Source organism: Aquila chrysaetos, chromosome 1 (genome assembly GCF_900496995.4).
Source record: "Aquila chrysaetos chrysaetos chromosome 1, bAquChr1.4, whole genome shotgun sequence".
NCBI lineage: Eukaryota > Metazoa > Chordata > Aves > Accipitriformes > Accipitridae > Aquila > Aquila chrysaetos.
Genome location: NC_044004.1, coordinates 61,449,102 through 61,464,331, shown reverse-complemented (window position 1 = coordinate 61,464,331; position 15,230 = coordinate 61,449,102). Strand labels below are relative to the sequence as shown.

Here is a 15,230-nt window from a genome sequence, read left to right as displayed (position 1 = left end):
ATTCTGTGTACAAATGCATTCTTAATTGCTATTGTTAGAATACAATCTTCTATGAACTTCTTCTCTATTGCTATAGACTAGCTATAATATAAAAATCTCTTGACTGTTTAAATGACGTTGCTAGGAAGATTTCTCCCACTGAGAATGGAGACAATTTAGAATATGGAAAAGAATAGGATAAGATGAATATTCAGAAACTCATGGAGTCAACTTTCTGCACACACAGATTAAATCATAAAAAAATGCCACTGCCTGCAGTATCAACGCCTAGTCATAACTGCACTATTTATAATGGGATATTAAGCTTTAGTTATGTTACTGTCTCAGGCTACATAAACCATGAGGAAAGGAGAGAATAAATAAGGTTCTTGCAGATTACTTAGTTGTAGCAAACAGGAAGCTGCACTACTCATAATTTTGCTTTGCAAGGAAATTCCATGGTCGAGAGGCAGTGGGATGGGTTGGGGGAGAAACAGGACCCCAACTAACATTAATCAGTATGGCCCCAGTAGGCTATTAATCAGCATGGGAATCAGTGGGGTAAAGCCTCAGCCTTGGTAAACTTGCAGATCTCTACGGAAACGGGTAGGTCACACAGTGCAAACTGCTCTAACTCCACTGAAGTAAACTGCTTGTCACCACCTGGGGATTTGGGTCCTGTTGTCAGAACTGGGAAAGATAGATATAGGTCATGTTCTTGTTCACAGGGGCTAAAACCTGCCAGAGTTTGTGCTGCTAGGGGCTATCTGCTTCCCTGGAGAGAGAGAAATGCACATGAGCTTGAGCAGGTGAGATGATATGTGACCTTACAGTGCTGATCCAGAAGTTGATTCTTCCCAAAGTCAAGGGCACTTCTGGCAGTAACATCCACCTTGAGTGTACTGTTTAACAGGTAAGGAGCTGTAAAATAGCATGTCCATTCTAAGTGTCACGTAGTAATGCTTCCTAGCCCATAGTGACCTATTGGAAAGAGGAACAGGTACTATCATCTGCAAGTTGCTTAATGACCTGACACTCACAAGCTCCATCCGTATAAGCACAGCCAAGGAAGAACAGTGGCTTGTCAGTGGGTCTTGTAGTCACCCCAGGTGAGCAGGGTAGGATCTGTGGGCTGCCTGAGATAAGAATCTGATAATTTGGCCTACAGCCATGATGCCAGTTAGCAAAACCTCACTGGTTTCATTAAAGGAATTGCAAGCAATTGGCAGTTTGTTTTCCATTGCTATGAATAGTCTCATCATCACTTTTATGGCTTTCAGAAACTCTAGTTCTGCCTTACTCATGTTTCTCACTGCAGAAATTGGGAATCTCATTACCCAATATACAGATGTGGGCTGTGTGTTACTCCAGCTAATGCAGTATATGCAAAGTACAGCAAAAGCTAGGTCAGTGAGACTATCAGTAGCTGTAAGACTACTTTCAGCTCTGCCACCTATGCCTGCCACAGGGCGTTGGAAAGGTCTCTTCACCTTCCATTCCTTCCCTGTCCTTTCAAGCCCTTCCGCTGTCTTCTGTCTTCGGGCTGTGAAAGAATTGAATCTTTTACTCCCTCCTTGCACAGACGAGCCTGCAAGGTTAGAGTTCCCCACAATCCCATTTGGGTGGAACATATTGCCTCTCTCCCACCACCCTGACCTTCCAACAGCTGCTTACAGGAAAATAACTGAAGACCAGAAGTAAAAACAGACCATGGTTCTACCTACAGCATAATACAGGTATTGTTGCTCGTGGTGAATGCTTTTGTTTTACAAAGAGATTCAGAAGTTTTGTGACTCCTGAGCCTGGCTGGGCATCTTCTGCCTGGAATCCTTGGCCTCACCACTCTCAGAACTGTTCTTCGGGTGAACAGAGAGTAAGATATTTCTATCCAATAATTTTCCTGTATTAGTAACAGGATTACCAGAAATCCATTTTTTCTTTTTAATATCCTCCCACTTTCAAAGCTGAAGAGCCTTGCAGCAAATGAATGTATTTGGCTACAGGATCCTGCACAGGCATATAAACCCTAGATAAGCTAAAACTGTTTTTAAAAATTGACTTTTTTTTCGTCAGGCAATATTGTTATGTCCACCTTGTAATCTTTAATTGGATGTCAGAGTTAGCACATTGATAACTTCACTCACCATCCATTTAATTCTGCTTCAACTGCTGATAAAGTAATTACACCATTTGACATAGGGAAGGACAGGCTGAGTAAGTTGGAGTAATTTGATGCTAAAACACATTGTACATTAAGATATATCATGTTGATTGTTACAAGGACATACTTACTGTGGTCCAACCAACCTGCTGACCCAGGTCTGTAAAATACAGTGTAATGATAGAGGAAACGGCAAGGCTTTGAATGTTAATGGAATCCTTCAAATAGGGCCCATCTGTAACAACAGAAGGGGAAGAGGAAATGTCATGAACAAGAGTCATCCTCTCAGAGGCTCAGCATAACACGTAGGCTGCCCTGCTAATGCTCAAGGTGTAGGCCCAACTTGTATTCTGATGTATTTTGGTGACTTGGTACTTATTCTCCAGGTTAGCAACTTAGAGCATTTCTATGAGAGTTATTCTCCTCTCGTTTTAACAAAAGCATTAGGCTGACGTGACACTGGGTGGCAATGCATAGCAGTTGTTATGGTGCTATCTCTGTTAATCTAGACCATTAGAGACATGCCATGCAATCACACAGACAATTTCAAAGAGCACTTTTTGTTCTGTCTTGCAAGACTACTGGGAAAGTCGATGTTATGCAGTGCCTCCCTCACTGATATCTTTTGCTGAAGTGTTTTTATTCTCAGACTATTTTACAATAGGTGGCATAACATGATGAACACAACTTCTTGGGCAAAGGCCCACAGCCCAAGATTTCTTTGTAAGCTGTCTGACCTAGGCAGACCAGGTATATCTGAGCATTACATTACTTTTCACAGTATTCTGAGGCATCTGCTTCCTGTCCTGATGGGCCCAGAGTGTACAGGCAGAGACATAACATGGCAGTATCTGGTTCTCTTTTTTTTATAGACACAGTGAGCTGGATATTAGGAAACCCCAACAGCCACTGGCATGGGGTGTTGCCATGGCTGCAACACTTCTTTTCTCTTTTCCACCTTATGTATTTTGTCTCCCTTTCAATATATGTTTGTTGACTGTTTAAGTCAGTGAGGGTGCTAAATTCCACCAGGTGCTGAGCCCTCATTTTCTAGGGTTCTGCAGTGCTACATGTCCACAGACCAAATGCCACACAGCCTGTGGCAGCTTCATCTCCCACTGCCATGCCCACCAAGAACTGGTGTACTGGCACAAAAAAAAGAGACTGCCTCCTGCAGCCAGTTGCATCTTCTGATGAGGCTGTGAGCAAGTATTAAAATGGATAATGCAGTGAGTGAGGAAAGTGAGTGAATGGTTTTAAAACTGCCTTGTCTTCATTATTTGATCATATACTGTATTCTGACACATTTTTATTCAGTGGTTATGAAAACCATTAGATTCCTTTATTAATGAGAAAGCTAATAAGTTAATCATTGATAATAATTAATGAAAAAGTGCTAACAGTTCACCCAATAACACATATGGAGAGAGCAATACTGTTAGGAGGAGAACTTGCCAGAGAATTAGTAATACGTTAGGTGACTGTATTCAACCATACGAATACTTACTGCGTTCTAGTTGCAGGCCAACACGCGAAGGGTACCACTGGGGACCTGTTCAAATCACAAAGCATGGTTGTTAATTTCATGGTGGAGGATCTAAATTTCTCTTTCTGTTAGTATTCTTTTTAGCTGATAGATACAAATGTGAGATTAAAAAAAAAATCCTCTCTTTCAGTCTCAGCTATACAAGGAGAATACAAGAGATCTAGCAGGAGCACACAATACACACATTAAAACAGAGATCCCTTCTCCCCACTTAAGTATTGCAAGGGCCAATCTCAATGCTGAATTGCTCCATCAGCGCACGAAAAATGGGCGTATGCACACACCACTGGGAAGTATAAAGAGGATGATGTTTATTACCATATTTGCTGAAACTCTATACTAAGAGTGTCACTCTTGCCCCTCCCTCCAAAATGATGCTTGTTCTACAGTCTGGTCCAAACGGCTTGTTTTTTACCATTTAGGAATATAAAACCTGACTAGGGATGTGCAGCTAGCACTAGTTCTTAATCATGGATTAATCAGGCAAATGGAGACACAAAAAGCACAGGCACCCGCATAGCTAATACTGGGTAACATATGATTTCCATGTTACCCATCAACTTAAGGATGTTCCCTAGAAGCAGATTTTTAAATGCTCTAGTTTAAAGGTTCCTCCTAAATGCACAATAGCAGTTGGCAGTTGTTATTAGGTGCCCTTTGATGATTTTGGACAGAGACTTGTCAGTTTGTTCAAAGAGGTACAGGTCTCCAGCTGCATTTGTTTCTCTCAATGTCAGGGCAAGTGGGTAACTGCCAGAGAAAGACTGCAAAAGAGATCATGGCTGTTCAAATTGTTAACTTGTCCGGCTCCTTGTAGTGTCTGTATGCAGAAGGTTGTGCCCCTACAGCTGTGCTGGCTGACTGGACAATATAAGCACTCTTCCATTGCATCACAAAGACACAGAACTTCGCTTAACCCCACACACACACTTTGGTTTGCTGTTGAAGGGTTTTAGGGCTGACCTGGAGCAGTCTGGGGACACCTTACACAGTTCATGGTGTTGACTGAGATTTGGGGGCAGCAAAGTCTGACAGAGGGAACAGCTGCACTATCACCACCCCCAGCCATTTCTACCTCATTTGTCTTTATTTCCTTTGACACACCTTAGGACAGCTGATAGCCTGAAAGAGATTTGCTTTGTCTTTTCAATTCAAAGTCTGGGTGAAATTGGCCAAATACAGCCATGGTTTTCTTTAGACCTATCCTACAATTGTTAGTATTCCTGTATTTAAGACACCAGTATTCCCGTACCTTAAACAAATGGAAAAAGATTCTTCAGAATGACTGTGATCAAACATGGAAACATTTGCCCTGAGAAGCTGTGGGATCTACTACCCTGGAGATAGTCAGGCCTCAGTTGGGGAAGACCCTGAGCAATCTTACAGGACTTGAAAGTTAGCCCTGCTCTGAGCAGAAGCCTGGACCAGATGAGCTCCAGAGGTTGCTGCTACCTTAACTGTATTTGAGGGTGATCAGGAGAGCTTGTTCACCCCACCGGCTGCCAGCTGGAGGGGAAGGGGAGCTGTACACAGTGTGCACTGCACCCACCGTGCAGTGGCACCAGCACACTCTCATTTCAAAAGCACTTGGTCTGAGTTTTGTTGGCAAGAACAGGCATTAGATGAACCCATGAACCAGGGCTAATAGCAGGAGGTGAGACATCCATCAAGTAAGTCGCAAACATTTTTTTTCAAGGTACCACAACAATCCATGGCTATTAAAGATAACAAAAGGAAGATAGAGAAGGAGCAGCTGTCTGACTTGTCAAGAAAGATATGATTTGCTCCAGGACAGCAGATTATCAATAGTTATTTGGGAGCCTGAAATGCAATGTACTTGCGTTAAATTGGAATCTTCCCCCCAGCCCCCCCTCCCCATATTACAGTATGTTTCAATAAAAGCCAATTTACCTGATCCTGTGGCAATGCGCTTTTAGGTATGGCTCATAATCTTCACAAGGGCAAACAGAGGTTGTGCATTTAAGCACGTCATCCCACATTTCCAGTCCTTTAGCCTCAGTACACCACTCTCTTCAAACATACTCAAAGATTTAGACAGATGGAATTGTGCCTTTGCTGCTGCTTGTTGGCAGTGACCTTGTTATCACACTACTGTGTGTCTCTGGTTTCCAGACCATCCTTGGGGTCCTGTGTGTATTTTGCTGGAGGGACCTGGAATTAGCTGTTGGGATGTTCCTTCCCAGCTCTTACTATAGGTGGGGGGCCACTAGCTAATGTCAAGTGGAAATGCTATGCAAATGGAGTGGGGGACAAAGTCTAAACATCTCTATTTGTAAGTATGTCAGGTTTAGTCTGAACATGAAAGTTTCCCACTTTCAATCTTCACTGGCGGCAGACTTTTGCAAGGCTGTTCCAAAGTCTTAGCTGCCCAGGGTCCTGCAAAAACCACTTTATTCCTCAGGAGGTCTCAGAGGTCTGGCTGCTCTGCTTTCCCAGCCTGATGAGACTCATTTCAGAGAGAGGAAACCCCACACATTCCTAGGCATCAGAGTCTTGTCTGCTCACCACTTGGTAGCAGTCAGCCAAGGGGACCCTGGCCCCACTTGTCACCATTTACCTGCCTTCTTCCTGTGACTGAGTGTTTTCCACGGGGTTCCTCCAGAGCTCTCACTAGGCCAGCTCTGGATTTCTATTTGGCAATGTGGGAAGCCATTCCAATCCAGCCTGGCTCTGGCAAACACACATTCATGTCATTCCTATAGGAGAAGAGCTCTCCTTTCTTTTAATAGTGAAAAGAAGCCAAATGCAGTGACTAATTAGCACCTGTATTAATTCTTGCTACCGCCTGTCAGAATAAGGGGTTGACGGCTCTCTTGGATACCTAGAGCCAGTACTGTCTGGCAGATTAGCTTCCCCTGCCATCAGCAGAAGTTCAGAAGTGCATGTTGAGAGTGCATGCTCCCAGCCAGAGTAAACAAGCACTCACTAAAGACAGAGACACAGCTGCAGCTGTGTGCAGCACTCGAAAGCCTCTCTGCGTTCCCACACCTGGCAAAGCTCCCCTCTCTTCCAGTCTAAAGCTGGCGGATTCCTCTTTTCCAGGGTTGTTTTTGGTTTGGGTTTTTTTTTAGTAGGGTTTACGTCCCAGTTTATTCTTATTAACACTTTCCATTGGTGCCTCCTGCAGAGATTAATGGCAATCCAAGAGCATGGGTGACTGAAGTTTATCTTGTAACTCCTGTTGCATCTAAGATCAGGCACATATTATTATTTACTTTCTGACATTGTGATGGTGCATCAGAGCTCAGCCCCATGGTACTCGGTAGGCCACAGTCCCTGTATATTCCTTGTGATCTACAGAGCTGTTCAGCTCCCTTGTGCAGGGCTGTTCAGCTCCCTTATGCAGGGTTATGGTTTTGGCTACACATTCCACACGCATTTTCAAGTTTTGACTTGAAAAGACTGACCAGAAAATAAGAATGGCCATCATGGTTCAAACCACAGTTCTATTTAGCCAATATTATATCCTCTGATATCTAGCCAATATTGTGGTTTGTCCATCACATTTCTTAGATTTCTAGCATTTGTGTAGAACAGCTTGGGTTCCTTTCTTTGCAGTGTGTTTGGACAGCTATTGAAATGTCTTCTTGGTTTTCCATCTCCTGTTTGATTATTTCTAACCTCCTGACTTATCCATCTATTGAAGGATGTCTCAGTCTTTAATACGGTCACCCTACAATTGCAGGCGCATAGCCACCTGAAAGCTTTGCCCATTCCGCAGCTGAAAGGTTATTCACAAACTCCTTGATTTTAAGTGACATCACAACATCATTCTTCTTCACTGAACAACCTGATCCAGTGAAAGATGTCCCTGCCCGTGGCAGGGGGACTGGACTAGATGATCTTTGAACATCCCTTCCAACCCACACCATTCTACAATTCTATGATTCATTCTGTTATGATTCAGATAATGTTCCTTCTATGTGTACAGGGTTCCTTTATTCTGGGAGTGTAAGCAATTCATGATGAGACTTAAGCCTTTTACCTTATTCTGTCTTCTCTGTCAGGAATCTGTGATTCCAAATTTGTGGAAAAAAGCCATACATTTATTTAAAAACAGTTAAAATATTTTAATGCTATTATCTTTAAAGCATCATAATTTTTCAACACAGGATGGTATTTTCTTGGAAAGTGACTCAATGTTTACTTTTAATAATCTGTTTTAAAAAATGGACATGAGGAAAAATATTTAATTTTGGATGGGTTATTTGTTGTACCTGCCAGTATTTAAAATAAAAATTAAAACATAAGCAAACTGACAGGATATATAAAAACTGACAGCCACCTTTAATTTGACCATCCCCAACTATGAAACCACCTATTAATACTGGATATAAGAAGGAGATGTAGTGCTATCAAACAACCATACAAATGCTTGCTAAAATGACAGCCTCAGCGCCATGCCCAGCTGCCAATACCACTATGCAAAGATGCACAAAAAAAGAAGTTGTACTGATCCCACTGTTCACACAGTTTGTTCTTTCACTTCATTTATACTAGAATTTCAATAAATGATTCAGCTGTCAATCACAGGAACTGAAGACAATTTTAAAAGCCTATATGCAGTTTTAAAAATGTCCAAAGGTACACTCTATCCACATGATTCAAATTGACCTTAATATGTGCTCCACCACTTAAATACCACAAGAGGTTTCAAAAATTTCACACCTAAGAAATCTAAGTACTAGGTACTTTCCAATAGTTATGAAATTGAAGGGGTCAGTCTAATTTTTATTAAGTTTCATAAAGATCATTCCATAAAAATTCTTTAGTGCGCTGCCTGTTCTGTAGTAAATTACACAATCAAATGTCTATTTGTCACAAAGTATTTATGAAGTTACATGAACCTGTATGAGAGCAAAGGTGTAACATGAGGAAAACCTCTCTTGCTGGGAAATTCGGTGTGTTCCTTAGAACACAGCCCTGCAAAAGCTATTCCGCTGGGGAGGGAGAAGTCTAAGAAATGTAAAACAGAGATGATGGACACAGTTTGGAGATAATTAGCAGATTGACTTTCCATGATCAGCTAATTTTATTATCAGTTAAATTGTTTGCTTCTCATTGTATTTCACCACCCATGCATTTCTAATAACAAATAGTCTTAATAATTACAAGCAATACCTGCTGTGCTATGAATAGGATGATTATGAACAACAAAATTACTGTAATCAATCAGCAGCAGCATGTTGTTTAAATTTGCAGAAATACAGGAAATTCTTGGGACCACTGCAGCACCGATATCCCTTTATATGATCATAAAACGTTACACATTAGCTGAGAAATGTAACAGCACTTGCTCATGTGAACTGAGCACGGCTGAAATGCATTCCACCACCTTAACCAGACAGTAGTTTTGATATCTTTGTAGCAATGAGAAGAGATAGCTAGGAAAGATTCACATATTAGTATGTGTGGGGATGGTGGTTTTGTGCATAATATGTAGAGACACACATACCAACACAAAGATTATCTGAAAACTTGCTGATGTCTTTTCCTTGACAAGTAAACGCTGAACAAATACAGTTGTTCCATGTCCGCAATCTTAAAGAGCAATGGTCATAAGTGTTGTTTCTCTTGGTTGCAGCAGGCAAGTCTGAGCGTTCTCAGGAACGCTTCTGAGAAAAGAGGAATGGATAGAGATATCACCATGCCAACAGTTGCAGCCTTCGCTGGACTGAAGTTTGCATACCCTTGCTTCACTGAGCTGACAGCAGGAAAGCAGGATGCTGAAATGACTTGAAACTGTTGCTTTTTGCTTTTATTTGGAAGAAAAGGCTGCGGGATTTATTGTGCTAACATTGCACTTGAGTGATTCCCGGGTACGATGGCAGTAAGCAAAGCACACCTAAGAAACCACAGTAAAACTAAGCTGGGCCACAAGACCAAGAAAGAAAGTGTCTGAAGCTATTACTTACTATGCTTGCCTTCACTGTAATAAATGACAGCCACTGAGTACTGCTACCTGAACGACCAGCCCACTTGAAGAACTGCAGCTCTTGGCAACAAGCCCGGGGCAAGCAAGGCCCCAGTGTCTCTTCACATGGCCCCATTTGAAAGGCCCTCTTTGGCCACAGACCAAAAGATGTTTTGCTGCTTTGACCTGCTAAATGGCAGCACAATCACCTTGGGGGTTTTTTTCAGGGCTAGTGCCAGCCCCCCCCCCACTGCCTTCAGGTACCACTCAGCTGTACTGGCCTGGCACCATCCTGAGCCTGGCTGGGCTACTAACTGTACCGTGCCACCACCTCTCACTAAGTCTTTAGGGCACAGGGCTGGCCTTGAGAAGGCACTTGCTGGATCTGGGATTATTCAGCTAGGTTGTGTTTTTCTTGTAGAAGGACCTTTGCTACGGTGTATCAGACTATTTAAAGAGTGGGAGCGAGGTCTTGAACTAGATCCATGTTTTTACGGGAAGTCAGTGGAAAGAGCAGCTCCAGTGTGTCCTGTTCAGTAAAATCTCAGTAGGGTACTGAAATGGATGTTGTTTATAATGGCTCCATACCCAGGGATAAATCTCTTTTCTTTGTCAGCTTTCTTCTCTGAGTATTTTCTCTGATTTGTTTAATTTGTAAGCTTTTCAGGGAAGATCTCTGGCCATGTGTTTTACAAAGGCACCTTGACCTCTAGTTGCTATGGGGACACAAATAACCACTTTCTTAATGACATGTGGAATTTAAAAAAGGAGCTATTTGATCATAAGCATCCATTTCTTTCTTCTGTTTTTTTGTAATACATGAATGCATCTAGCTATAACCATACTGCTTGCCCAGGGAGAGCAAGCAGTGAGCTGGCTGAATCAATGTCTCCGGACATTGGCTAAGACCAACAGTGCTAAGGACAGGGTCTGGCCAAGGGGCAGAACAGCATGCACTTCCCACAGAGTACTAAGCAAGTAAGCCCGAGCCCCACGAAGTGTCTGGCTAAATGCTTCCTTTTTGGCTGCCCATTGATTATTCCCACTGGCCTTAAATGCTTAAAACCTGAGCATCTATTTTTCCTACATAAAGTCATGTAACTGGCACCCTGGCACCTCCACTGAAGCCCCACAGAGCCTGATCCAGAAGGTTTTTCAGAGCGTACCTAATGCCTCTATAGCAAAGAGTATTATACTGCATACAATGCCTGCAGCCATTGCCCTTAAAAAGTGTCAGAATTTTGCTTTTCTTGCCCAGCATCTGGCAAACACGATAGCCCTGTCCATACATTGGTTCCTGGAAGCAGTTAATTTGCTGCAACTGTGCCCAGATGTGGGATTCTAGCCTGTGAGACTCTGCACTGCACCTTGGGTTACAAATTCACCTGATTGCATTTTCATTGAAAAAACTTATATAAATGCCTGAACTCCTTGAGGAACAGAACACTTCTCTCCCCACCACCCTTTTTTTCCCTAAAAAAAAATCTCAGACTTTAGCTATATTCTGATCGGGCAATAATGGACAAATTTCTTAAGAGTCAGCATAGTTTTTCTTAACGAAGATCAATTGTTATTAGTGGTAAACAGAATATTATTTGTCATTTAGAGGTCAATTTATGTCACTAGCAGATTAAGCTTTCAATTTTCTTTCTGAAACAGCTTGGCACTGAAAGCAACTGTGGAAATTCAGGCAAGCAAAAAGCATCACAAACTAAAAGCAAGCAAACATGCAACATTTAGATGCGTTTTTAAATATTTTTGCTACATTGTTTCTTCTTTCCACTTCCAAAAAAAAAAAAAAAAAAGATAAAAGGAAAAAGAAAAGCCAGCCCTGTGCATTTCAATTTTCCATGTAGCCTGCTGCAGAAAGTATAATTAATTTTGATCTTTCTGTGTGGATTTGCATTTAAATTAATGTGCGTGGGCAAGGAAAGGGAAAGGGAATGAGGCTCACCTTTTATTTCACTAATAACAACCATGGAACAGAATACAGAGAAACAAGAAAACAGATACTCTGACGAGCCTGGAGCTTGAAGCAACGTTCCCATAAGGGACTGCCTTTAAGCGGTGCGAGGAGGTGAGGAGGTGCTGAGTGCATGGCGCTGCTGCAGGGCACAGCTGCAGCAGTGTGACACGCAGCTCTGCCTGGCCCCGAGCAGCGTGACGGTGCCTGCAGGGCTGGCTCCCCTCGCCTGGGCTTCGTCCCGCCTTTACTGCCTGCGTGACACACAGCCACTGCACGGAGGCGTCCGCTGTCGCTGCGGGGTGGTTGGTGGTGGGCAGGTCGGTCAGTGAAGCTGGACTCAGCGTAATGGGTTTGGGGAGTCTTTGGACCAGGGACCCCCAGGGAGGACTGCGTCCTGTGATCCACGCACTAAAATAGCACTGAGTTTGCTTCATATCTGCAGACGGTTGTGTTCTGGCTCTGAAATGCCAACCCCAATTAAAAGAGAAATGAGTAATTTATGCCAGTTGAGAATCTGTATTCTGGCAAGTTGTCTTTGTCTTTGATTCTCCTGTCTCTACAAGTTTGGAAAGGGTAACAAAGATAATTGTTGAGGTATCAGGGGATGTGACAACTCGAGCAGGATTCGCTTCCTCAGTATAAACTCTACCAGTGAAGCCTTCATACAAAGGGTGACCCAAACATGCGAAACTGCACATCAAGGAACATGCATTTGCCAAACTAAGTATGTGTTTCAGGGACTAAAAATACCCTTCCTTCTCTATCTGCCTGTCCATATTCTAATGTGGGATTTTTAAAAACGTGGCTTAGTGTTTGGTGGTTTATGAAATCAGTTGCTGTCTATCTGAATCCTTAACTGCTCAAATACCTTTACTGGCACGGCAGTAGCCAACCCAGCCAAGGGTTTCACAGGCAGAAAAGCAGAGCATTTAAACACAGGTATCTGACCATCCTCGTGGTCTCAGAAAACACAAGCAATAAGATATAAAGGCCTGTTTTAAAATGTCGTTTCTTTTAAAACTTTTGTTCATGTTCAGCCTGTGCCAGGTTCTGAGAGAACGGCGCTGTGCCTTGCAATGTTACAGATACGCTGTGTTTCAGGACACTGATAACACAGGTCATTGCCTCCTCACTTCAGAGAGCTCTAGTTTGGATACTGCTGCAATCAGCACAACTGCTAAGTACATTTAGGTAGCAGCTCTCCACAGAGCTGCATGAGGGGCAGAGAGCAGAGAACCGGCGAGGTTGCTGTTTTACCCCGCGGTGCTTGCATGCTGTCTGAATGTGATACGGTGCCGGTGCATGTTACAGTGGGCCTGGGGCCCTGCTGATTTACGTTCCAGCATCAGAAAGTACCCAGCGGTCGAACAATCACAGCTGATACAGCGGAGATAGCTCAAAAGCTCATTTGTGCCTCCACCTCAGATGTATTGGGCAGAGGAGAGTCCTACCCCAGGCTCTTGCTACGTTTCTTTAAAACCATTCCTTAGTCAATTAGCTAATAAAATATGCTAATGAAGTATAATTTTCTTTCAATATTTGACTGTCCAGGGGATAGCGCTCTCTCCAGCCTCTAATCTAATCAGGATGCACTCCCTTGCTAACCCCTAATAGCAATGCATTTTTCCTATCTAATGGCCACACCAATGCCATCAACAATTAACTGAACACATTTGAAGTGACATGATTTCTTCCTTAGTGCAAATTAATTTCTCATAAATTCATTGGTAAATTCACCACATTGAAAATTAATCCCCACTAGAAACAGGGCTAAATTGTAGTTTCTCCATGAGGAAAAGGCAGCACAGATCTGCCCTGCTTTGGCAGCAGATCAGACACTAGCATGCGAGCCAGAGGCTCAGTCATGTTCCCATGTCCTTCCTGGGAGAAGTTTATTTGGGCTGGTTTAATTCCCCCATCCCACCACCTTAATTAGGTTGAGCAGGGGCTTCAGTGCCTCGGAAGCACTGCCACAAGGCTTGGGAAACTGCTTTTCCCATCTCAGCTCTACACACAGGACAAGTAATTTTCCCTCTGCATACTGCAGTTCCCCTGCTGTGAAACGAGGCTATAGTACCTTCCCAGTGAATAGAGACGTTGTGTTAACTGCAAACATGGTTGATTCCAGGTCTCCTCCTGTGCGCGCTGTGAGTGATGCTCTAGCCCACATGGAGAGAACAGGACCGGCCATCCCAAGCTCTCCCAGCAGGAAATAAGCTTAGGCAGGCTGTCTGCACATCAACCACGAGGCAGCCATGTAGAACGAAGTGTAACATGCTTAAAATTGATCAGCAAACTGCTTTTCCACAGTTATACAGACACAGCCCATGAAGGACTTGATTAAGGTGGTACTGCTTGGTATGTTCATCATCATACTTGTGGGATGACGTTTCATCCCAATCTATATGGCAAACACTTAATGGCCTTTGAAGACCTCTACTGATTTTCCTCTGTAAATGTTATAGCCACATCTCATCTAGACTGCTTGTGAACTCTGAACGTGCACTCTAATGGCAGAATATTAAAAAAAAATGCCTTCCCGTTAGTATGTATTTAAACGAGAGCAATATACGTTGTTCAAAGCAAATAAACCACTGGCATAACCTTCTGTTTGTTGTATTTCGGTGCCATTCAGTAACAATTCTTGGAGCTGGCCTTCTTATTTGCAGGCAGAATTAGTTGAAACTTTTCAAAAATATTTTTGATGCTGTAGAAGCACAGCTTTTGTTTCAGAATTCAGAGTTGTTTATGAGGAAAGTAAGGCTGTATATTACAAACCCAGAAAAAAACCCTAATCTTGTGTTTGGTGACTGTCTTGCTGGTTCTTTTTCAGCCTCTGATTTTCCATGTACAGTTCTCTTTTTACTTTTTCTACCTCCAGATTTTCTTTCTAACCTCATTTATGGAATAATTTAGACTATAAACTTTCTTTTCTTTGACTGAAGTTTTGGTAACTTCTGGTTGGCAGGCTATGAAGTTAAGTTTGCCTGCCTTAAGAAGAAAATTCAGTCTTGCTAACTGATGCTAAGCATGACTTAGCTTTCTGAGCTGGAAATCTTGATTGGAAAACATGGTACCTCCTATATTAATTTTGATGGAAAATATAAAGTATAAGCCATATTATCCAAAAAACAAGTCAAAATGTAAGTCTGCATTGAAAACAGTCTAGTGTCTAGATTGCACCCTTAAACCCACATCCAATATATGTCATCACAACAGCAACAACAAAAGAGGTAAAGGAAAAGTTAAGACTTTCCAAGATATATGCTAAATAATGAAATAGTTTATCTAAAACCAAAATATATACAGAAATACCCACCTTTCCCCTGGGCTTAAATGCCTGTACCTTTATGTGGTAAATCTTGTTTGGATCGTACAGGAAATGTGGCTATACTTTGCAACATTCAAAGCTTGCCTCATATCAAGGCATCTAGCCAGTAGTGAATCCAGGGCGTTTGGAGTCACACAGCTACTCAGTTAGAAATGGAAAGTTTATGACAGATCTTCAAAACCTCAAGAACAGTGTCATTTTTTTTAGGGATCAGAAATGCTCCTTCAACAAAGGTGCTGCCATGCAGTCATCTCAGTGTAAATTAAGACAGTTCTTGGCAATGGTCAAACTAAACAACATGTTGTCAGCTTT

General features: G+C 42.4%; 1 protein-coding gene across 3 annotated transcripts in view; it reads right to left on the bottom strand.

Annotated features, from left to right (window-relative positions):
• The window catches only part of TECRL (trans-2,3-enoyl-CoA reductase like), a 67,027-nt gene that overhangs the window by 26,213 nt on the left and 25,584 nt on the right, over positions 1-15,230 (bottom strand). For all 3 annotated transcript variants that reach the window (XM_030026711.1, XM_030026730.1, XM_030026720.1), the window contains 2 exons: positions 3,648-3,692; positions 2,272-2,375 (listed from right to left, as the gene is read on the bottom strand). In XM_030026711.1, the coding sequence (XP_029882571.1) occupies positions 2,272-2,375; positions 3,648-3,692 (149 nt within the window). The remainder of the gene's footprint in view (positions 1-2,271; positions 2,376-3,647; positions 3,693-15,230) is intronic.